The sequence below is a fragment of the Podarcis erhardii genome (genome assembly GCF_964252035.2).
Source record: "Podarcis erhardii genome assembly, chromosome: 1".
Lineage (NCBI taxonomy): Eukaryota > Metazoa > Chordata > Lepidosauria > Squamata > Lacertidae > Podarcis > Podarcis erhardii.
The window spans coordinates 48,137,258-48,162,532 of record NC_138497.1 but is presented as its reverse complement, the minus strand read 5'-3'; the positions used below and the strand labels follow the sequence as shown (position 1 = coordinate 48,162,532).

The following is a 25,275-nucleotide window of genomic DNA, read 5'->3' as shown; positions in this document are numbered from 1 at the left end:
GTTTATTTACAAATTTCCCCTCTACTTCAAGGGACGTCACAGTATTCAACTTTTGCCTCTTTTTCAATTGCCATGACAGCAATTTCCCACATTTGTCTGCTGATTCAAAAGTTTTTTGCCTCATTTGTTTTATTTTCCATTCTATTTCTTGGTTCATCAGTTCCATGTATTGGGTCTGGTAATATTTTATTTCTCTTAAAATCTCCTGGGATTTTGGTTTTGACCTCAGTTTCTTCTCTCCTTCTTTCATTTGATTCCAGATTTTTTCTTTCTTCTCGTTTTGTTGTTTCCTTTTTATCGAATTTTGTTGAATTAGAAAACCACGCATGACAGCCTTACTTGCGTCCCATATTATTCTTCTTTCCAGATCTGTTCTAAGGTTTATTTCAAAGTAGTCTTTCAGAGTTTTTTGGGCCTTTTTTAAAATTTCTTCATCTCTAAAAAGGGTGTCATTCATTCTCCATCTGAAAGTTCCAGCTGTTGTCAATTTCATTTCCATCTTTACTGCATTATGATCAGAGCAGGTTTTTGGGCAGATTTCTATATTTTTAACCCTTGGTGCCAGATTGCTAGAGATCCATATTTGGTCAATCCTGGTCCATGTCATTTTAGCTTCAGAGAAGAAGGTCCCCTCCCTTTCCAGAGGGTTCCTTGTTCTCCAAATGTCAATCAAGTCCATTGTGTCAGTCAGTTCAAAAAAGGTCTTTGGTAGTCTCCCATCCTTAGAGATTACTTGTCTTTGAGCTTTGTCCATATTTGTGGAGACGACTCCATTCATATCGGTGTGTGATGTCTTCTACCTGATTGTATCCATTTGCGATCCATATATGGAATTCCCTGGTATCTCCCCTCTATATATGCCAAGGGCATGTGTTCAAATCTTAGTTCTACAAAGACCCTGCATACTTGTGGGAAGGTCAGAGTCTCAAGGTAATGTGGCCTTGAGTGATTGGTCTTAATTTGGGGGAACCAAGTAGAGTAGCATGCAGCAAAGATGGATGCTCTGTCTTGGTTGGCATCCTGATCAAAAATCCAATTTCTAAGGTCATGTGGGCTAAGTAATTCTCCATTTGGAGATTATAAGCCCTAAGCTTATCTTGGCACTATTGTGCCCAGCCCCTGTCCTTAGTTGCTCTAACCAGCAGAGCTTAGTAAGAGTATGATCTTCAAAGGCATTTAGCCTGCACCAGTATCTCAGATAGGCTAGATCAATTCTGGCTGCTAGCGAGGAAAGGCCCAACTTGGCTCTGAGGTGGCTGCCAGTGTCCCACACGGAAACCCCAAAATCTGCCTCATAAATTTGTTTTGTAGGACCTCTATTCCAGATTTGACACGAGTTCCCCATATCTTAGCCCCATAGAGCATTTGTCCAATGATTTTTTTTTTTTTTTTGGAAAAGCAACCTCCGTCTTGGGCCATAGCTCACTTGCTGCTGCTGACATTGATTGATTCCCACCTAACGTAAGTTCACCTAATTTAGCCTGGGTCCAGTCCATTGTAAAATGGCAAAAAGAGATTAACTACTTTTTTAATGTGTTTGCTGCAGGTCTACATTAGTAAGAAAGAGGTTGCTTTTCCTAAGCAAGCTGTATGTAGTAATGGGTCCATTTTTAAAAATGCAGCTGTTTAAAGTGCAGGCTTCGGGGTGGTTTGGTGTTCCAAATTTGGATGCACAACACCGCAAACTCAAATCATTGAACTCTACTGCACAGCTGCTAGATTTCTGAATTTCTATAGGAGCCACAGTCTGATTTGAAAGAGGAAAAATAGCTTTGTTTTTCTTGAGTCATCTCTCTAGCTTATTCTGAATAACTGCATGGCATCTAATTGTGCTGGTGATGCAGATGATAAGCTTCCGGTCTGTACTGAAGGTTTGTATGAGTGGTTTAAAAAAAGGATAGAGAAGGCTATTATAGTTAGTAGTAACAAGAGAGCCTGTGAAGCCAGTCTCAAAAATTTATGGGCCCTTAGCATACTTTAAGGGCCCCCAAGGAATGTTGGTAATGAACTGCAAACTGATTGGCCCTGTGTGCCATCAATCAATCCAACAAGTTAAAAAGCTTGTAAAGAGGCTAAATGCACTTGCCACAACTGCAGTAAAGCTCACAGTTTCTGGCATAGTAGATGAAAGGCAAGGTGGTGGGTGGGAGAGAAGAGCTCATTGCAAACACAAAGATGGACATTATTGGGTGGTGGGACAGCAGATACAGTGTTATAAACTGGGATAGAAAAGCTAGGAACCAAATGGCTCCTGGGATCTGGGTTGTGGGTGCCAAAACATAATGTCTAATCGCCATTTAGTCGGCAACAGTTTTTATTTATTATTTTGATGCGCATGAACTAATATGCAATTCACATAAGTGATTCATTGTTAATATGTGTGTTTTTTAAAAAAATGTTAATACTTTTTAAATTTGATGTTTACAATAAAAATATTGGTACCATACTTCAATTTTCAAAACGCTCTACTCTTTATTGTTAAACTCCTTAACATACTGTCTGTCCTTAACATATACTTTGAGGCTTCAAAGACATAAAAAAGTAAAGGTAAAGGGACCCCTGAACGTTGGGTCTGGTTGTGGATGACTCTGGGGTTGTGCGCTCATCTCACTTTAATGGCCGAGGGAGCCAGCGTACAGCTTCTGGGTCATGTGGCCAGCATGACTAAGCCGCTTCTGGCAAACCAGAGCAGCGCATGGAAACGCCGTTTACCTTCCCGTCGGAGCGGTACCTATTTATCTACTTGCACTTTGACATGCTTTCAAACTGCTAGGTTGACAGGAGCAGGGACTGAGCAACGGGAGCTCACCCTGTCGCGGGGATTCGAACCGCCAACCTTCTGATCGGCAAGCCCTAGGCTTTGTGGTTTAGACCACAGCACCACCCGCATCAAAGCACATACATTTCAGCAATTCTTGAGTGTCAGCCAGGCGCAAAAAATGGCACCCAGAGGGGCTCGCAAATGGAGAATATTTAGGTGCGAAATGCGCCTGGTGCCATGCTAATTTTGAACCCTGAGCATATATGCTTCTCCCTTCTGAGCATATATGCTTCTCTCCTTCTTTGGAGGTCTTTAAGCAGAGGCTTGACAACCATATGTCAGGAGTGCTCTGATGGTGTTTCCTGCTTGGCAGGGGGTTGGACTCGATGGCCCTTGTGGTCTCTTCCAACTCTATGATTCTATGATTCTTTGGAAGACCTTCCTTCTTCGCAAAGGACAAGAACTCAAAATTATTGTTGTTACTCCCTAAAGAGTGGACTAGTTTGGAATATACATTGTCACATGAAAATGGTGGCTTTATTTCTTCATTTTAGCAAATGGGGAAAATCTTGGATGTTTCAAATTCTGCCCAAGTTTGGTAACACTTTCTGCTCTGAACTGTTCTCTTGACCTCTTAAAGAATTTGCAACTGTGGAAAGAGTTGCTTCCTGGCTGGGTCTGGCCAGTCAATCCCATACTTGTTTGCCAAAGGTGGAGCCAACAGAATGAGTCTGCCTTTATAGAGAAAAGTATTTTTAGATACCACAGTCTTGGTTCTGAGCAGCATTTCTCATTTCTGACAGCTACTTCGCATACTTTCAGACACCATGACGTCATATGGTCAGTGTGAGTTGAGGAAAGAACTGATTTTTTAAATTTCTAAATAAAAGATGGGGTTTGTGTTTGCTCTAAATGAGTTAAGGCAGGCTCTCAGTATTCTGTATCTGATACAGGCCACATGACATTTCTAGTGAAACCAACAGATGTTTCTCTCACTGTGTCCTTTTCCTCGGTTGCTGCCTGATCTCTTCTTTTGTTCCCACATGTCCTGTCTGCAGAGGGCCGTCAGCAGTAACGCAGGCAGCAATTGTTGCTGTGTGTCAAGTTATTGGTGTGGATTTTATAATACAAAAATTCATGGATAAAGCCTGTCTTTTCAAAGAGTTCAGTAACTGGATCCTGGCTTCTCGGTCATCATCTTTAGTGAATATCCTCTCCTTTGTGTTGTGCCTGCTGCTGTTCAGAGCCAATTTAATATAAAGCTGAATTTGCTCAGTGGCTTGCATTTGTGGTGAGTGAGCCTACCCTCTATACAGATTTTCACTGCTTTTGTTTCTGTTTGTGTGTGTGTGTGTGTGTGTGTGTGTGTGTGAGTGAGAGAGAGAGAGAGAGAGAGAGAGAAGAATCTATGTAAGAATAAATTGTGTGGGTTTTTTCTGCCAGTCCCACTGACTGACTTGTATGTACTGAAGAGGTGCTGTTGGGTTCCTGTTCTAAGTGTAGAAGAAAAAAGCTTGGCATACAATAGGCTGTTCTGAAGAAGTATTTGCAGATATCCATATATATGGAGCAACTTCTCCCACAACTAACACAGAGGGAATAAATCATAGAGGCTAAGAGAGCCATTGTTCTCAGAAATGGGTTTCTTGAATAGCTGTTATGTTCTTAAGCTGATTATGTACTAACTGAAATTCATACAATATTTAAACTGTTGTGAACAAAGGGAACTCTAGACATTTTTAGATGCTTGCAAATTCACATACCATGTGTTGCATTTGGACGTACCATATCAAATATTTGGTTTTAGTTTCTGTCATTTTCGCAGGGCAAAACAGTATCCTTCAATGTTGTCATCTGCCCCTATACTGTAATAGAGGCGGGCTGCAATTACCTCCCTGCATAGATTCTCACATGTAGAAAATTAACATTTCCCCCCCCAAAAAAGTGTGTTCAAAGCTTCCTAGAAATAAACACAACAGCAAATAGGCTAAAATAGCAATGTGGTGCTGAGCCCCAAAGACTGAGCAGATGCTGGAAACTGAGACTTACAACATTTTGGGGAACTTGTATCCTTCTCCAAAACTTTTCCCACCCACAGGTAGTTAAAACAGAGTATTAATGTTTATTTGCTCTTGGATGCCAGTTTACTGAAACATCTATAATTTGCAGCATTATATTTAAATGGTTAGCTTTGTTGTGGACTTCCTTTGTTTTGATGCAACTACCAACTTCATTATTTTATTTATATGCACAGAGTTTCTGCTTCTTGGCTCACAGCGCTTTAATATACAGTGTAACTGCTGCATTTGACCAATAAGAAGTCATTATGTAAAAAGCCTAGTAATTATAGTATTGGGCACAATTCTGTGGGTACAAATAAATGAATATAAGGAGTAGTCATACAGGAAGTTCAGAGAATCAACAAAGTATCTTCATTCAATAAGCGTAGAATACTATGCTATAGATCAGGGGTCCCCTACCCTTTTTGGCCTGGATGGTTCATTTGGAAAACTAAAACTGCTGTGGGCAGCACAAGATAATAAGAAAAACTGGTGATGCTGAGACCTCCAAAGAACAATAGGCAAACCACGTGCACACACCAAATCAAAAAAGCAGATACCATCAATTCCAAAGCAGGCAATCTCCCACCAGCAAAACATCCCCCCAAAGTCAAAGAACATCATTTTAAAAATTAATAAGCAAAAGGTGGGTACTCTTGGCAGGTACCATTGGCAGGTGCTATGGAGGGTGTCTGAGGGTACCATGGGCATCTGCATCATTAAGAACCCCAGCTACAGATTGTTCACATAAATTAACAGAATGATACAGTCAGATGCACAGTTTGCATCTATTGGTATCTCAAGGACCATGTAGTTGGTTTGAATCAAGGGGCGTACATGCTCATAGTCCGGACTTCAGTTTCACATCAGATCACTTGATGAGAGGGAAATCAATGGGGAGGAATTCAGTGCCATGCTCCTCTGATTTGTTTATTTCAATGATTAAAACTGATTATCCATGGCAAACAAAAGTTACTCTTTAAAATCTTTACTTGTTGGTACACTGGTTCTCAGATTGTCACTTCTTTATTCCTCTTCCTTGTTCCAGGGTCCCCTTTCCTTCCCAAGAAAAGCAATTTGTAAACTCAGGATTTTTCTCTTTTACACAGAAAAATGATATTTTGGCCCCAATTCCCCTTGCTCAGCAAATTAGTGGAAGTCAACGCAAGGGCTTCCACTAGTGCCCCTGCCCCACGCCACCACCAAATCCACTCTGGATGGCCAGGAAAACCCCCAGAACAATGCACAGACGGAGGATAAGGAGGCTTATTCTTTCTGGCAAGCAGGGACAAAATAAAGGACAAAAGCTACAATTATAATAGCTCCCCCAGAAAAGGTGTCAATTGAACACACTGTCATATATTTGATTGTTTTCCGGATGCTTGGTATGTATGAAAATAGGGTATTTCTTAGCTTGCATCCTTTTGCTTGGACTGTTTTATTGGGGCCAGGAGGTTTCCTGATATTTTATAGAGAAGAACATTTGGGTGTTTGAGTGAGTGGTGCGTACTTCTCTCCCATTCCTGTTAATAGCTAAACTCAGGTTTGTTTCAAGCTAGTTTTCTGCTGTGGTTTATAAGTATCTATGAGTTCATTCAGAAATCTTCCACCCACTGACATGGCAATTACATTTCCCACAGAATGTTGTCTACAGGGGTTTCCTTTATAAAATCTGTATAATGTGATCCTTTTAAGCAGATGAAGGGCGGGGAATCCAGCATAAAATTGTTGAGTTTTCCTTTCAAATGTAGATTAGAGGTCTTGTTAAAGATGGGCTTTTACCTTTTGAACTTGGTCTCCTGCTGCTCTCCTCTTCCTCCCCTTTTATGGCCTGTGCCCCTCTTGGATTTAGAGTGACAAAAAACCCTTGGTGCACACATGTTTGGCCAGAGCTTCATGTCTATTGAAACTGATTTCAATTGAAACTATTGAAGCCTTACTAAAAAAGGGTGCTTCCTGGTAGGTGCTTAGATTTTGGGAAGCAATCCGCTTTTGTAGATAAACTGTTGACTAATTCAAAATGCATTCTGTTGGAGAATTAGTGCAAGCAAAGGAGTTATGCAGTAGTGAGAGTGAGCAGTAATTATGTGGAATCCAGTTGCTGAGCACTTTACAAGCTTCTGACACCTTGGGTTGAGAGAGGTGAAGAATGAAAGAGAAAAAACAGGAGTATCAGCCCTTTAGGTCAAAGGCAATTAAATACAGGCAATTAAATGCAGCCTATCTTGTGACTTGTTGATCAAAGGTAGGCTTCCACCCTAGCTTTTGAAATCAGCCCAGGTAGAATTTGCCTTCAAGCTGCTGCTGAGATTTATGCAGCTGGTGGCTGAATGTTTGACACTTGAGATTGTTCCCGGCAGCTTTTTCAAACCTAGACCTGCTTTGACTCTGTTCAGCAGAATTTTGTTGCCTGTAGGTAGGAAACGTTTGAGCCTTAAATTTAATTTGAATAGACCCTTTTCTTTCCCTCTCCCCCCTAAAAATACAACCTAGGCAAACATTATCCAGCAATGTAAAGGTGCTTTTGTAAACAATTTATCTCTGTATAATTCTGATGAGTGTGCATCTACCAGGGTTATTTACTGTCAAGAAACTGAGATAGATCATTGAGTAAGAAGGAAAATTTGAGTAACAATAGCTGCTTAAGGAGACATGCTCACATGAATTTGAGAGTAGAAAGCTTCAGTATTTTCAAACAAAGGAATGTGTTGATCTCTTGCTACTTCAAAAGGCAATGATGGAATGACTGGAGTGGTCTGTGGATTAATTCACAAAGGCAGCAGCTTCAAAGTAACTTTTCCTGGCTGCATATTAAGAGAGAACAACAATAAAAGCTTCGAATAATGCCTGTCTTATGTGTATTGGTTTGATAGGAGGTAAATATTAAAATACTTAGAACCTGAAACTCCTGGGACTAGGAAACATCTCCCCATAAACAACCCACCCTAGCTGCTTGGCTTTTGTTGCTTAGTGACCGTTAGAGGATCAGGGTAAGGATTGGGAATTGTCCGCAGGAGGTGTAGACCTAGACATAGCATTAAAGTGTCATGTGCCTAGTGCTTCATAGGACTAGGAAATAGACGCGCTTCTGTTCCATTGTTAAAGTGTTTTGGGTGTGTAAAGGCTTTCACCTTCCTTAAACTATTCATCCTTGCAGCAGCCAATAGTCACACTTGTCCCCACTTAATGGTTGATGAATGCTGGCTGAGTTGAGATGTTTAAGCAGACCCTTTTACATTGGTTCTCTTTCATTTTCTCATTTCCCCTGTAACTTCTTCCAGTGGTTTTGAGGTACTGCCCTCTGTAGGAGCTCTGTGCCGGAGGATTTTTTTTAAAAAAAACAACTATGAGAGGAGAGATATAGCTACAGTGGTACCTAGGTTTACGAACTTAATCCGTTCCGGAAGTCCGTTCTTAAACTGAAACCGTTCTTCAACCGAAGCGCGCTTTCCCTAATGAGGCCTCCCGCCGCCGATGCCCTTCCACCGTTCGGCTTCCGTTCTTAGACCAATGTAAAGTTTGCAAACCGGGACACTACTTCCAGTTTTGCGGAGTTCGTAAACCGAATAGTTCATAAACAGGGCTGTTATTAAACCGAGGTACCACTGTATTTCAAAGGCATTTCTTAAATTATCCACATAATTTAAAGAGTTAACAATTAAAACTATAGGTTCTGAAACAACCGTGTTCTCAAAAAGCTTTGAACTTAACTTAAAACCACAATAAAATAATAAAATAAAATAAACCACAAAAAAGCAGATAGAATTTTTGCAGACTAGACTTTAAACCAGTCTTTCTCCTATTGGTTTACAAAGAGATTTTTTAAAAAGACTTTCCCCCTTGAGATTACTGGGGTTTTTTTATCCTGTTTGGGATGAGTTCTTTTTAAATTAATTTGACTAAGTTCACACAATCCAAAGTTTGGCATTAATTTTATTAAAATATTTATTGAATGCCCTCCTGGACAAATAAGGATTGCCAACCTTTTTAGCCCCAGGGAGACATTTGCATTTTTGATCAAGTACCATGGACCAGTGGCGTAGCGTGGGTTGTCAGCACCTGGGGCAAGGCAAGTAATTTGCGCCCCCTAACCCGTGGATTTTAGCAGGGGCAGAGAGCTGCGAGTGCGAGCACCCCCCCCCCCAGATGTTGCGCCCAGTGCGGCCGGCCCCCCTTCACCCCCCACGCTATGCCACTGCCATGGACACCAACCTCTCTGGTTGCTTCCCTCCTTCCCCAAGACAGAAAAAGAGAGTGTGTGCATACAAACACAAACTTTGCTTTTCCAAGGGATCTAGGTAAAAATCAGATACAATACAATAAATATGAGCCTGGAAATGTGTATCATTCTTCCAAATTCAGTTAACGTAAGAGTTTAAGTGCTGTGTGAAGCCTTTTCTGACATAGAAATGAATACTATAGTCTTTGGAATTATTGTTTGCATACAGTGACTAAATTGTAAATACAGTGGTACCTCAGGTTAAGTACTTAATTCATTCTTGAGGTCTTTTCTTAACCTGAAACTGTTCTTAACCTGAAGCATCACTTTAGCTAATGGAGCCACCTGCTGCCGCCGCACCGCCAGAGCACGATTTCTGTTCTCATCCTGAAGCAAAGTTCTTAACCTGAAGCACTATTTCTGGGTTAGCGGAGTCTGTAACCTGAAGTGTATGTGACCTGAAGTGTATGTAACCCGAGGAACCACTGTATCTGTGTACAGAATTCTCACAAATGCCTAAGATCTGGGAGGTTCTTCTTGACTGGAATCTTGGAGTTTGGCTTATGTGAGCTGCTGAGATGAATAAATGAGAAGTCAGTGGGAAAAGGAGCCCTTTTGGGAGGGAACTTCAAAAGGTGGAGGCGTGCTATATTTTTTATTACAGTTATTTATACTTCTCCCCCCCTTTCAGGATATAAATTCTGCCAATATGACTCACAAGTAACTTTTCAGTTACATATTTCACCCCGTGAACTTGGGGTGGGGTTGAGAATCAAGTACTTCAGCTCCAGCCGATAACTTAGTTTAATTGGCAAATAGTGTTGATTTGAAGGCCATGAGATCACTGGTACTGAATAGCAAAGGTGCGTGTTCTTCCTCCTCCCACTCTGATGAATAAATAGCATAGGTTTAGTTGTTCCTGTATGCAAGTGCATGTTCACTGAAGGGTTTCATAGAATCAGAGAATTGTAGAGTTGGAAGGGAATCCGAGAGTCATCTTGTCCAACCCCCTGCAGTGCAGATACGGTATTTTGAAATCCAGTTCCAGGAAGTTTTTGTACTGATTTGGGATTGAATGTTTGAGAGTTATAACAGCTGTAAACTGCGTTTGAATACATTATTAACCCCCAGAAGCTACTTGCCAGAGGACAGGTTTTTGTTTATTCATTTGGCTTCCGTTCTGAATATAGAAGGTGACATACACCATTGGCTTGAATCTAATAGTCCACAGGTAGGAATGATGTCACTTCCCTGAATTTAAATAGCTGCACTCTTTTGTAATTCAGAGGTCTGACATTTCTGCTCAGCAGCTTGTTTTTCTCGCTGGCTTCCACTTATACGGCAGTTCCTTTCAGGTAGTGTATATATTCTGACTATTTTTCTCCCTTGGGGGTTTGGTTTCTGTCTGCTTCCAGGTGGCTAATGAAGGATTTTGGTTTATTTATCGTAGCTGTCTAGTCAGTTCTGTGTGAGTGGTTCCTTTTAAAGACCGATGCCTCTGTCTAGTAAAGCTGGTTTACCTGAGGTCTCTTGAGTGATATCTTCAGATGAGGCAGTTTGCCAGGTGCCTTGTATCTTTAAAACAAAAACAAGTCACCCTCGTAACATATATCATCTTCCTTAACAACAGTCAAGAAAGGTGACCCTTTTTTATAGACTCCTGGCATCTTTATATTTCCTGGATTTTTTCAAAAGGCTTCTTGACTTTTGTTTCATACACACACATACATGTGCCCATATGGAAGTCAATTTAGTCAGGAGTGTATTTATTTGGAGATGTCTAATATTTTTTTTTCCATTTTAGAAGTTTAGCTGACCTTCTCTCTCTCTCCTCCCCTTTTTTGTAGATAGAATTGACCTCTGCCAAGAAAACATTAAACATTGGAGGGGGAAAATAATCAAAAGCAGTTGGCGTCTAAAAGATGTGCCATGGAATGGTATCAACAACGAGCACCACCACATCGCTGCTTACCTTGATCAGTCATGGGATATTTTTTCCATTGGCTCTCTTCAGTACCCTCACGGTGGAAGGACTGGACTCATGTAAGTAAAGCTCTCCCTGCTTAACTTTTGTTAGGTTTCTAGCTCTCTCTGCGATGGCTCAAAGCAAGTAACAATAAATGCATTAAAAAATGGCCTCTTGTCACCTAAAAATTCAGAAACAGAACAGAGAACAAAAATGGCTTAAGGCAGCTTCCTTATCCTTTAAGGTAGGGGGTTATATTGCCTGCAGTGCATGCTTGTGAATGAAGTGAAGATTCTAATCTCACCGCATGAAGTATGGAACTGATACACAGAGAACTATTTTGACTGGTTAGTGCAGATACAAGGGTGTAATCTTGTGAGAGTTGCATTAGTTACGTCCTGTTGTCTAAATGACAGGTTACTCTATATTTTAAAGGCATATTGTGGTTTTCTCCGTTGTACTTTTTAGTTTAACCATGAGTTAAAACCTAGAGCTGACATGTGTAGATAGAGCCAGTGGACTGCAGTTGTGTGGTGCAGTGGTTAGAGTGTCGGACTAGGACCTGGGGGACCCCACTCAGCATAAACAAAGCTCACTGGGTGACTTTAGGCCAGTCACTGCCTCTCAGCCTAACCTACCCCACAGGGTTGTTGTGGGGATTAATTGAGGACAGGGGAGAACCATGTAGACCACCTTGAGTCCTTGGAGAAAAATGGTGGGGAATAAAAATAATAAATAATTGTGGAGAGTTAATACTTTCCCTCCCCCTGCCTTGGATAGCACCGTGCACTGAAACCCCTCTTTGGAGGAGCACACTTTATCATTGGTATAATCACACTGAGACATTGAGTATGGAAAATAAGCAAGCAAATTTTATTATAGGAAATACATGTTAGACAGGAAATATTCTATTTCTCGCCATGTCTCTGGGGGACAATTTCTTATATGAATTGCTAACATTCAGTAAAGGTAATCACTGTTGTTGAGGACACTGGCTTGGTCTTTATTTTGAGTTTACACCCCTTTATTCTAGCTCCCATTGAGAAGGGAACCCTGATAGGGCAAGTGCATCCATGCAATATACAGTACTTGTAATAAAAACTTAGCAAAATATTAAGTGTGTTTCTGGAGGGCAGAAGAGAGGTTGGAACAGAGAGACTCACTAGCTGCTGTCCAGGTGTGGCTAATGGGCAATATTAGTCTCTGCCCCTCTCCCCGGTGTGGATAGTCAGGTAGAATATGGCTGAATTTTAACTTTTAGAAGACATCTGAAGGCAGCCCTGTTTAGGGAAGCTTTTAATGTTTAATAGACTATTGTATTTTAAAATTTTTTGGAAGCCGCCCAGAGTGGCTGGGGAAGCCCAGCCAGTTGGGTGGGGTTAAATAAATAAATAAATAAATAAACAGAAGAAGAAGAAGAAGAAGAAGAAGAAGAAGAAGAAGAAGAAGAAGATTATAATAGCTAGAGAATGGGGAAGGCCTGTTTTTAAAATGCATGCATCCTTATTTTTGAATTCTCCATAGCTTCTTAGGCCATAAGCCTACGGGATGCTTGATTGTAATGTCTCATTCCTGAAACTCTCAATTATTTTCTGAAATATCTATTTATTTTCAATATTTGTAAGGGCAACTCATCTGGCTATAGATATGGAATTTAAGATGCTGTTTAGAGCTCTTCAGTGTAGTTTTCCAAGTATGTTTGAGAAAGTTGCCTGAAGCAGCTGTAGCTTGCCTTGGTTCAGAGGTTTGTGCCTTGTGTTAGAAATGGGCTGCTTGTCTCCTACAGTACATCACATTCTTTCCTTTCTTGGGGTTTGAAATGGGTAAAGAGATTGTATCATACAAGCAGGTGGCTGGACCGCAGCATTTTAAAGTATTTTTGGGGAAGAAAGGTTTTAGTTTAGGAGTATTCCTTGACACACTAGAGCAGGCATAGGCAAACTTGGCCCTTCAGATGTTTTGAGTCTGTAACCTGAAGTGTATGTAACCTGAAGCGTATGTAACCCAAGGTACCACTGTACTGGTTAGTTGCCTACAGCACCAAATTCATTCTGTGATGGCCAAGTAAAGGTGTACAGTGATACTGACAGATTTTTATAAGAAATGAAGTAAGTATAATGGAACAGAATCTGAAGCATATGGCATATATATCTTGAATGACAATATTAACTGTAATTGTATATAACGGTCCTAAATGATGTGCATCTAGGTTCAAAGCTTAGGATTTTAGATATTGCCAAAAGATCCCCATGGCCCATTTCTTGGCAGCAGTATCCAGCAAAAAATAAAGGTGACATGAGAAATTTTAATTAAATCTGCTTCTGGCTAACTCTACCACTTACTAGAATTTCAGAACTTATCAAGACCACTGTCGTGATAAGCGAAACTGATTTGTTTGAATATGATTTGGAAGATGACTAATAGTTCTTTCTTTCTTAGTAGAACGTTTTAAGTGACTATGTGTCCTTTAAATGGGTAAGAGAAAGGTAGAGGGTCCTTGTTCAGGAGAGCCAGACAAAGGAAGTGTAACTGAGCACTTCATGTGAGCACTTCTAACATTGCACATTTTAGGGATGGTCACCACACCAAACCACTTTATAAATCACAACGTTTGACAAGACTCGGTTGTAGGTAAGATATTCTGTATGCAAAAGGTCCTGGGTTCACTCTTTAGTAATCTCCAGTTTAAAAGGATCAGGTAGTAGTTTGTGTGAAAGCCCTCTGCCAGGGTTTAGGATAGCTGCTGCCAGGCAAACTAGACAATACTTTGCTATATGCGCAAGCAGCCTGACCTGGCATAAGGCAGCTTACTAATAATTTTAGGCCCTCGCTCTGACCCAGAAGATCTTTGCATGCATGAGTTCTGGTGCAGTTTCCAGCTCAGTTGTAAGGATTTCACTATCAACTGCTGTCGGTTACACATCTTTGGTGCAGGCATGGAGGTGCCCCTGATGTAGCACTAGATGAGGGTGGTCATTGTGCTCTAGCAGCTTTGAGTGCTCATGGTGTGGAAGGGGCCCTGCATTGAGCTGACATCCATTCAGCAGAGAGCACACTGGTTTAAACTGCTGATGCTATCAAACCTTATTCCTGCTGAACTGTAGCAAGCAAATCACTGACTTTGTGCTTGTAATAGTATATTCATTCAGAATGCAGATCTGTTCTCGTAACAGCAAGCGTTGACATGTTCCAGTGTCTGCTGTTTAATTAATACAGGGTTGTTCAGAGAAAGGGCTGTGGGGGAAAGCTTTGGTAAGAACTTGAGGTATTTCTTCTCCACTCTTACCTCCCAAGTTTCTTGTTGGAAGACACTTGTGTATGACCACTTCCTTTTCCATTGCTCTAGTGGGGTATTTCATTCGAAAGCACATCAAAGGGCAAGTAGATAAATAGGTAATGCTCCGGCGGGAAGGTAAATGGCGTTTCTGTTGCTCTGCTCTGGTTTGCTAGAAGTGGCTTAGTCATGCTGGTCACATGACCTAGAAGCTGTATGCCGGCTCCCTTGGCCAATAAAGCGAGATGAACGCCGCAACCCCAGAGTCATCCATGACTGTACCTAATGGTCAGGGGGTCAGGGGTCCCTTTGCCTTTACCTAGGACTTCTTTCTAGGAAAAGAGGTGTCAAAACTTGTTGACCTTTTTTGGGAGGGAGCACCCAAACTTCAACTTTCACCACCCACCTCTGCCACCGCAATCACCCTACCACCTCCCGCCTCTGCAGCGCAACAAAGAGATGCCGCAACTCAGTTGCCATGAGTTCTGGCTGGGGGGAAAAACTTTTCCTTGAAGGCTTGCCCATGCATTCATGCTACAATGTATAGTACCCAGTAATTTTAAAACATGGGCAATGTTTGAGTTACTCAAAATGCAAGCCACTGGATTTGCTTCTGTTTCTGCGTTAAAAAATGGATGTACATTTACATGCAAAAGGATTTCTAAACACTTAAATGGTACAAAAGATGCCATGTCCTACAGATGAAACAGAATTGGAATGCAATCCTTCAGATTTTGTGTTTCTCCAAAACTTAGGATATAGTCCTCTGCTCAGAAAAAGTACCAAAATAAAATATAAACACATGTTTTAAAAAGAAATGCATTTAGAAATGCACATATTTTGATAAAATAAATACTTAAAAATGAATTTTCATTCAGATGTTTTTCACAGATTAATGCCAGAAACAGGATGGGACAGAATTATTTAATTTGCCAGATTTCTGTACTGCTCAATCAAAAATAATCAAAAAAATAAACTCCAAGTGGTTTGCATAAAAATGAACTATCTTACGAACACATATGAAATTGATACAGACTGGAAATGGACTGATCTGTCCATCCCTACAGAGCAGCTTATTTGATCCCAATATGTGAATATGACATTGCATTTGCATTTCTGTCTGTTAGTTCATCCAGCTGAGGATTTGTGGATGCTTCCTTGGTTTGGAATTGCAGATGGCTGAATGTTCTGCTTGGTAAATTCATCTCTTACATTTTGGGAAAGAAAAAGCACAGTGTCTCAGCTGTCTTCTGGGAGACTGCATTGGACATTTATGATGCTTTGTGTTTGAAGTCAATATTTTGTCAAGTTGTGACTTTCTTTTATTGACTTGAGCAAATAAAATTCATTCTTGCATATGGATCGTTGGAAGAAACAGCACTTTCCCAGATATGTATGTGTAATATAAATAATGAATACTTATAGATAGGGGAAATTTGGCTAATTTGGTTTTTCTGCACATTTTAAACAATTGATTTTTTATAAAATGGGATGACTTTTGTAGTGTCTTGAATTACCCACACAAAACATGCATTTTATAAAGATGTTCAGAACCAGCAAAGCTTGAAATACCCCCAAAACTCCCAACCCTATCTCATAAACTTTAGCTATAAAAAATATAATATCGGCCAGAGCTATGAAAGGTGCCTACGCATTGACAATGAGAATGTACACACTTGTACAGGACTGCAGACATACACTTTAATCAGTAGATAGGAGTTCTGAGGAACATTTAGACAAAGGGAAACTAGCTTACTGATTGCAGGAGGAAAGCTTGTTGCCATCCATCTGTCTCAGGAGACAATGGAGGAGTGCACCTTTAGGGATGAAATCAAACTGTTGGGAGAGTTACAGGGCCTGCCTGCCGATATGGGAGAGGCATGTTTTATTTTATTGTAGCTGGGGCAGATGAAGGCATCTGGTCGTGCTGCTTCAGATGCACCATGGCATTTCTTCTCTCTGCACTCATCCCAGTGGTCATTACTCCTCTAGTCACTGCTGTAGATACACAACCTGTCTCCAGGCACTTGGTTTTCTGCGAGGGATTCCCACACAGCAGGGTTGATGTTCTCAGTCTTCATGTCTTGTTTGCAGACAAGTACACACAGTTTTCAGTTGAGCTGAAGGTGTCTGAGCATGAGCCATCACACTGGGTGGTGCTGAGCATGTTCTCGTGGAATTGCATAGTAATTTTGTGGAGCTTAGGTGGGCATCCTCCTGTCTTGTTGATCACTGTGTAGTCCTTTTTGGCAAAATACTAATACTAATTCTATTACTAATACTAATACTAATATTAATATTAATATTACTACTACTACTACTACTAATAATAATAATAATAAATGACTTACCTTCAGGCAAAAGTGAATGGATTTTAGGCGTGGGCACAGCAAAGAAGAGACAAAACTTGGAGCAGCTCAAGAGCAATGTTGACATCATTAGTGTGGGATGGCATGGCATAGAATGGTGTATTGTCATTCCTTCCAGGAGCTGAGAACAGTATTAGCTTTACAACAGCCCTGAGGAATGATGTGTGTGGGCTAGGCTGAGCAATTGGCATGCTCAAGGCAAGGGTGATCTTTGCAGGCGAGTGGGAATTCGAACTTGAAATTCCCACATCCATACATTCCTGCCAGTTGGCTGGTAAACACTTCATACATTCCTGCCAGTTGGCCGGTAAACGCTTACCTGGCTGGTAAACACTTCACATAGCTAGTCTCTCCATGGTTCATAACCATGCTTCCCTTGGAATACTGTAATGTATCAAAGGTAAATGAATTGCTGGAAATTCTTTGTATATTGGGGAATTAATGGCCACACTCACTGGCATGGGTCCATTGTGTGCCTGTAGATCCGTATTTCCTTCTTGAAATATTACTGTACTCACCAGTGGGCCTAGTATGATGAAGCTTATCTGTCATTTAAGGTTAGAATTGTCCCATTCTGGCATACACGTTATATATGAAGCTGAACAAGATGGTAATTCTTAACACACTTTCACACAAATGCACTATTGAAATAATCCCAACAGGTTGGTTAACATGTACTGCTAGCAGTTTCTACTTAACACTTTACTTGAATGTTTTTTTATTCCCTCTTTACCTTTCCCCCCCTCCCTTGCTGTAGCAGTTTGTGAGCAAGTATTCCTATAATGTTGACTTGTGATAAAATGGTTTCTTTATATGAATCTTCAGCTTACTGCTTCTGCTTTTGGCAAGATGTCTTAAAAACAATCATCTCTAAATCCAGCCAGGGAACAAGCAGTGGAATGGAAACAACTTTTGAACACTGGAATATTCATTCACTGGATACAGTAGCTTGATCAGCAGTGTACTCTGCCAGTTAATGTGTTTTTTCACCTGTTTAAATGTTAGCCTAGTTTCCACTTGACTGAAGGCTCAGCTTGAAGCTCTGTGTGTGGTCTGCTTAGAGACTCATTGAAATCCCTACAAATTGGAGGTGGGAAAACAGCAACATATGAAGAGTTCTTGCTTCATGTCAATGTAAATATTATCTTCCGGTAGTCCTGGGTTGGTTGGTGAGAGTTCTGCCTATTGCAGGTTTTTGGGTGGTCAGCTAAAATTCTAACTTGCCTTGTATGTAAATAATTCCGTCCATTTGAAAATGTGGTTCCTGTTTATGTTTGGTCAGGGAAAAGGTTACAACCTGAAGCATGTCTTCTCTGAAATTTCTCTAATGTAAGAATTCATGGCTTTGGGATATGTAAAAAATAATAATCATATTCTTCTGTCCTACATTTTGAAGGAAGGAAAATGGCAATGAGTACTTTCATAATGTTGCACACGCAACTGCATCCTAAGCTCCATCTTGATTTGAGAGTAGACTTTTGAAGAACAATTTGTGATGTAGTGGTTTGAGCGAAATTCTCATTTCAAATGTTGCCTCCACTGAATGTAAGGTAGTCTTAGGCAAGTTGTAAGCATGGCTGAGAATGAAGCTTCACACTGCACACGGTTGGCACACTTATTCCTCATTTCACTGTTCCCCATTACTTGTTACCAAAACTTTATTTATCTGGACCACAGCTGTCAAATACTCCACAGAGGAGGGGAATAGCTGTTGAGAGTGGGAGGTTAGGTAGCTTACAATAGACCCTGATTAAACCATCTGTAAAAGGCCACAGCCAGAACGGCTTGTCACCCAGGCTCTGCCACTTGTCTTCTGGTGCTGTGCTTGTAATAATATTAGCATTTCAAAAGGGGAATTACCATAGCCCCCAGGTTCTAAGAGGTAGATGGTTTGCCTCCTAATTGAAAAGCTGCTTTGTAGCTATTGTACTCCTAATTGACATGCATAGCAGATAATAAAAGTGAGACTTGGAGAGGCTTTAAAAGTGAAGGTTGTCACAAACCTTAACATTTCAAGGGTCTACAAATGGCACTACTTCTATCCTTTTTAACGGGTCCAAGGGATTTTAAAAGTACAGTGGTGCCTCGCAAGACGAAAATAATTCGTTCCGCGAGTCGCTTCGTCTTGCGATTTTTCCGTCTTGCGGAGCGTGGATTCCCCGGGTATTAACGGTTTTACGAAAAAGGAAGCAAGCCCATAGGGAAATTCGTCTTGCGAAGCACCTCGAAAAACAGAAAACCCTTTCGTCTAGCGAGTTTTTCGTCTTGCGAGGCATTCGTCTTGCGGGGCACCACTGTAGTTCATGTAAGTGCAGGAATGATCTGCTATAGAGGATCATTGGAGAGACTGAGAAAAACTAATCATGATCACAGTGTTCTAAAGAATATTAAGTGTGCTCTTCCTTTGCCTTTATTTTTTACTATTTGGATTATATTTATAATACACTGAAATAATGGATGTTTTCTATATATTAAAAGAAATTCTAAAAACTTCACAACGAAGACTTTTGCTTTCATGACAATACTTGGTACTGTCAAGAGCACCATTAAATAGAAGAAGAGTTTCCAATAACTATTTTAAAGGAGATTCAGGTAGAGCATAAGGTCACAACTTTCGAGGAGTTGGAGATGGCGTTTATAAGTGGTCCATGTTTCACAAGCGTACAGTAAGGTTGTACTACAATACACCATGATCAACTCATGATCAACCCTATGTCCCCACTGTGGAAGGACGTGTGGATCCAGAATGGGCCTCCACAGTCACATACGGACTCACTGTTAAGACCGTGTTCATGGAAGACACTTGGCTACGAGTGATCACCAAAGAAGAAGAAGGTGGTCACAACTATTAAAATATACCTGTTCTTAAGAATTGGGCTTTCATTAAGAGTAACAAACTCTTCTCCCTTAAATTGGCTTGCATTTATCTTGCTTTCAGACAAATTCCAGATGTACATGGATGTTATGATTTATTTGCATATTCCATGTTATCTAAACACTTGCTCAAATTGATGGATTCTAAGGATACTATAATAAACTCGCTTATAAAAATTATAAAATGATCCAGTAATAAAATGTTTCCAAATAATAAACCCAAAATAAGCCAAATGTTAAATGTAGTTTAATACAATAAAAGACTCCTAGCATTAATTTTTTAATTACTCCCTTCAAAGGTTCCTAATCTGTAAAAAGGGGCTCGGGCCACTCTAGCATTGCATAGTGTTGGGATACCACCAAGAAGTCCCTTCTGCGTATTTAAGGAAGCCACAGCTACCTCATTTCAAAAGAGCAATTTTAAATAATAAATTCTCTATTTTAGTAGTCTGGATTCATATGGAGAAATGGGAATTTCCTGTGCTCACAGGTTTTATGAGGAGAAGAAGGAACCCCAACCCCAGTCTCTAGCTATGTTTAGTTTGGACTGACTTAAACCACCTTTCCAAAATATCTGAGCTACAGTACACAGCAGACCATAGCATTATTTCCAACACTTATAAAGAAACTTCCCCAGAGTCATACCAATGAATCTGAGTCACTCTGTTGTGCTCTGGTTTTTTTTAAAATGGGTTGGTTTAATTGTGTATATCCTGTGCTCTGACACATGAGGGGTTCTGAGAGTAGGTTCTGAGAGGTGTGCAATTTGTAAGACCTTTGCTAATGTACATGTGTTGTACACATGCATGGACAAAGAATGGTAGAGCTTCTATTTCCTGTGATCTCCATGATTCATGTAGGTTTGACTAAACTTTCATGTGGCATTGATTTTTAGGAGCCTAAAATAACTAGCACAGAGAACCACACATAGTCAAATGTACTTTTATTTTAAAGCAATTTTCTATAGCTCTTGTGGATGTAGAGGGAGGATGAAATATGAACTGCATCTGTTTAATAAAACAAAGAGATTCAAACATGGTCAAATGAACTCTGAAAACCTAATGCTCAAGATTTTTTCCCATTGGAGAAGATGGATTTCCATGGATGTTTATGGCTAGTCAGAGCAAACCAGGATCAATCAAACCGTGGCTTCGGATCTTGGCTTTTGTTCTCAAATGGTGGTTTTAAACAATTTACAGTTCAGTGTGTGCAAGGTGATCTACCAGGTTGTGTATACTGTTATATTGCAAGATGCAGCAATTTTGGCATGTTTCATCATGTAATGGAATAGGTTAAGCTCTGGAGTTCATAGGACTCGTCTTGGGACATGAACCTTGAAAGCCTCTGTGTTTCTATTGTGCCAACAGTCTATGGGATCCCTTGATGAATAAATATGATCTAAAATTGCTCCTGTGGAATCTTGAGAATCTGAGGTATGATTTAAGTTAGAAAAGCATCCAGTTCTTATGCCTGCGAAGAGCAGTATAAAATAAAGTGTGAAGAAGTTCACTGAATCTTAAATAAGAATGCTCTAAGTCAGATTTCTATTGATTGGGGAAACTATGATTTAATTTGATGGATCTGAGAGTTCAACAGTGCTTTGCATCATAAGGAATCCATTCAAAGCTCTGTCAAGACTAAAACTTCAGTATAACCATTACTCATAAATGTCAGAAGTTACACAAAGGTTGTATAAACCTTCCATTTCTACAGTGTCTCAGCATCGATCCGGTTTCTTAAAGTTATTTCTTGTGTCATCTGGAGAAATGGAACACAATATGCTTTGTCTTTTCGTTCAGTGGCTTAGCTCACTTTGGGGACAGGTTTCAGGGGGAAATCACAGATTTTGAGGAAGATATTCTGATGTTAGTGTTGCATAAATTGGTAATATACAGTGGTACCTGTACCACTGTATATTACCTCGGGTTAAGAACTTAATTCATTCTGGAGGTCCATTCTTAACCTGAAACTGTTCTTAACCTGAAGCACCACTTTAGCTAATGGGGCTGCTGTGCCGCCGCCGCACAATTTCTTTTCTCATCCTGAAGCAAAGTTCTTAACCTGAGGTACTATTTCTGGGTTAGCGGAGTCTGTAACCTGAAGCGTCTGTAAACCGAGGTACCACTGTACCTTAAAATGATTTCAAAGTGGAAGGCAGGTGGGGGTTTCTGTGCAGTCTGTTATTGGGAATGTACCTGCATCCAGCCATAGAGCGTTTGGGAAATTTTTGAAGCCCCCACCCCCAGGTTCAGTTGGCTTTGAACACATGGGGCAAGAAGGTTGAACCAGTGCTATTTTGCTCAGTTTATTTCTGACTGGCATCTAGCAGAACCAGAAATGAAAGTGGCCTCTCTTTAAGAACTCTCTGAGGGGTTTCCCCCCTGAGAACTTTCTTCTTTGCACTTTCACTCTATTTTGGTGAGTAGAGCACTTTCCGAGAATTGTTACAGTGTACTGTTGCAGCAAAACCCCTGAATATGACTGTCATAATCTTGGCCTCATTTGTCTTCGTGAAGGTTGTTGAGACCTGCAAGCGTTGCCCAAGGCTTACAGAGAAAGCCAGGGAACCTCAGGTGCAACAGTTCCCATCTATTAATGTGCAAATGTGCTTTGAAAGCTATTTGACATAATATTTCAGGGTGTGCACCCTTTATTCGCCTCTCTGTCTGAGGGATCCCATGTCTATTGGGGCGCCACCTGTGACTCATCACTTCATTCTGTTCTTTCAGCTGTCTCCATGGAGAAATTCCATATCTCCTCCAGCTTCTCCACTGAGCTTATTCTCCTTCTGCTACCTCATCGATTTATTAGATCACAACTTCATTGTAATCAGCATTTAAATCTCTCACTTCTGAGTCTTCAGTTTCAGAGGTTGTGTTATCCAGCTTGCTTCATGACCTCTTCAGTAGCTCTAGTCATTGTTTGCCTCATTGAAGGTAAAGTAAAGGGACCCCTGACCATTAGGTCCAGTCACGACCGACTCTGGGGTTGCAGCGCTCATCTCGCTTTATTGGCCAAGGGAGCCGGCATACAGCTTCCGGGTCATGTGGCCAGCATGACTAATCCGCTTCTGGTGAACCAGAGCAGCACATGGAAACACCGTTTACCTTCCTGCCTATTTATCTACTTGCACTTTGACATGCTTTCGAACTGCTAGGTTGGCAGGAGCAGGGACCGAGCAACGGGAGCTCACCCCGTCATGGGGATTTGAACCGCCGACCTTCTGATCGGAAAGTCCTAGGCTCTGTGGTTTAACCCACAGCGCCACCCGTGTCCCTTTGCCTTATTAAGAGAACCATTAAAACATTTGGCTACCTATCGCTTCTGGTTAGAGTTCTATTTTAGTGATGCTTATCTCGCCTTGTGCGTGATTGAAATTGAAGCCTTCATACTATCTGCTAGTGACTTTTCAGTTTGTGTTTGATTTGGAACACTGAAGCTTTTAGGTGTCCAAGTAGTGGACACAAATGTATTAATTGTGACAAGTACTTGGAGAGCCAGCAGACACTTAGTATACAGACTGCATACAATGTTGGTTTTGTTGTTGTTCTGTTGAAGGAAAGCAGATTAATGATAAATGGCCTTTGTTTGCTTGCTTCTGGAATGCTGTAATGAAATATGCTAACCCTGGGAATGGATTCTCTTTTTCTATGCAATTTTTCCCTGTTACATTTGTTGCTGTTTTTGTTAGAAATATATTACACATTAGAATATAGATTTAACATGTTTTGTGTCACAAAAATAAAGTACACCTTTTCCCCAGTGAAATGTCTGGAAAACTATGGGATATGTGTGTTTTTGAAGGTCTGTCAACATAAGCAAACACACTCTAAATCTGGTTCATAAGTAATACTTTTGCTGGTGTGTAATATTTTTAAAGCCCAATTTTATATTAATACAGAAACCAAATTAAGGCAGCTTATGGGATACAAATAGTTACTACATTCCATAATCATCAGCTAAGATTTGATATACCATTATTTGACTCTTTAAATTTATCAAAGCGTTCTTAGGAACATGGCCTACTGATGAGATGGTTTTAACTGCAAAGTTAGAGCACGCTACAGGACATAGGGCAGGATTAACCAAATGAGTCCCATCAGCGTGAACCCTCAAAATTGGCTTGGGGAGGTGTCCAGAGAACCCCCAGAATAGTGTGCAAAGGGGGGATCATTCCATCTGGGAAGCGGAAATGCTTTTGCGGATGGAGCGTTTGTCATGGCACGGCATTAAAGTCCACCCAATATTTTTAATAGAAAGCTGTACTCTGGCAGGTTTCCTCCCTGGTTTGCTAATCGTGGTAGAGAGTTAATGAGGATGCAGTATTTCTAGTGTTGCCGCATGTTAATTAAGAATTCAACTCTGCTGCTTGTGAATCACCAGCTGGTGACTGCATTGGTATAAGACTGTAATTAGTCTTTATTTCTCTTTTGGGGATCTTTTATTAAAAAGCTTTGGGAAAGTCTGAAATGACTGGGCATATTTTACACTGTATAAGTGTTTGTGTCTAATTACATAAATGCACAGCTATGATTACACAGACAAATCCCTTCTCTTGAGCGTGCTCTCATTTATCAACATTAGCTTACAAAAGTAGACTCTTCTTCAAAATACAGGCTTGACAGGGAAACAGTAATTTCCCAATAATGATTTGATATGAAGAAACCAGGAGCAACAAACGTTGAAGTTTTTTCTGCTGTGAATTCAGTAAAGTTCATAGTGAAATAAACGGTTGGGTGGGAGTAAGAAGTACACTAAAATGTTCATTTTAAAAATCTTGTACTGTGTTCCTATTGCATTATACATTACATCTTACGTGATATAGAGACAGGTTTTTGAACAGCCATCAACATAGTCTGAGCTTGATGTCAGCTGCAACCCCCAACTATTGTGGCAGATTTTGAGAGAAGCTCCTTCTGGAACTTGCCCTTCTCTTGACATAACCATCTGCTCTCATGCTGAAGATGCCTGATCTGCAACACTACAAAGACAAAAAATGAAGATGTCTAGTCAGTAAAAGTCCATGTTGTTCAAGGTTTGGGCTGTTGAACTTGCATTCCTGTGCTGAACTTCAGCTTCTGCTAACGTTTTACATATTGTGGGAAATGAAACGAGAGCTCACTAATTTATAACAGATGGTTTTGAACACGGAGTGGCACATTCTATTTTCTACACTCCAGTACTGTACCAAGTTACCTTGATGAGCACATTTACAAGGCAAATAATGAGAAAAGCCTAGACAGAAGACCAGTGCATGTATCTATTATTTATTTGAGGCTGTTGTTTCTGCACTTCTGGAAGAGTGAAAGATCTGACACTCATAAATTAATCTATTCATGAATAATTATTGCATGTTTTTATAGACCTAGTCCCGCCCCCCTGCTGCCGAAAGTAATCAGTAGTGCAATTGTACCATTGTGTGAATGGATTATCCACAGTCAGAGTCATCAGTGCTTCTGAACACCAGTTGCTGGAAGCCACAGGAAACCACAGTGCTCTTGTTTGGCTCCTGCTTGCGCGTTTCCCACAGGTATCTGGTTGACCACTGAGAACAGGAAGCTGGACTAGATGGGCCATTGGCCTGATCCAGCAAGCTTTTTTTGTTCTTATTCCAGTGCTTTTCTAAGTTAAATTGTTTTTCCAAGTCCTTAAACTGAAAAGTTGTAATTGGAACAAATGATTTGATTTGATTTATTATATCTCTATGCCGCTTTTCATTCAAATGAATCCCAAAACCGTTTGCAAACAATAA

At 40.5% G+C, this 25,275-nt stretch overlaps 1 protein-coding gene across 4 annotated transcripts in view; it reads left to right on the top strand.

Annotated features, from left to right (window-relative positions):
- The window catches only part of SUSD6 (sushi domain containing 6), a 57,235-nt gene that overhangs the window by 21,575 nt on the left and 10,385 nt on the right, over positions 1–25,275 (top strand). The window contains exons 1-2 of one of the 4 annotated variants that reach the window (XM_081881881.1): positions 3,926–4,052; positions 10,888–11,083. In XM_081881881.1, the coding sequence (XP_081738007.1) occupies positions 10,963–11,083 (121 nt within the window). In that variant the 5' untranslated portion in view covers positions 3,926–4,052; positions 10,888–10,962. Of the gene's footprint in view, positions 1–3,925; positions 4,053–10,272; positions 10,396–10,887; positions 11,084–25,275 lie in introns of those variants that run through there. The other 3 variants (XM_081881879.1, XM_081881880.1, XM_081881878.1) reach the window with 3 other exon arrangements.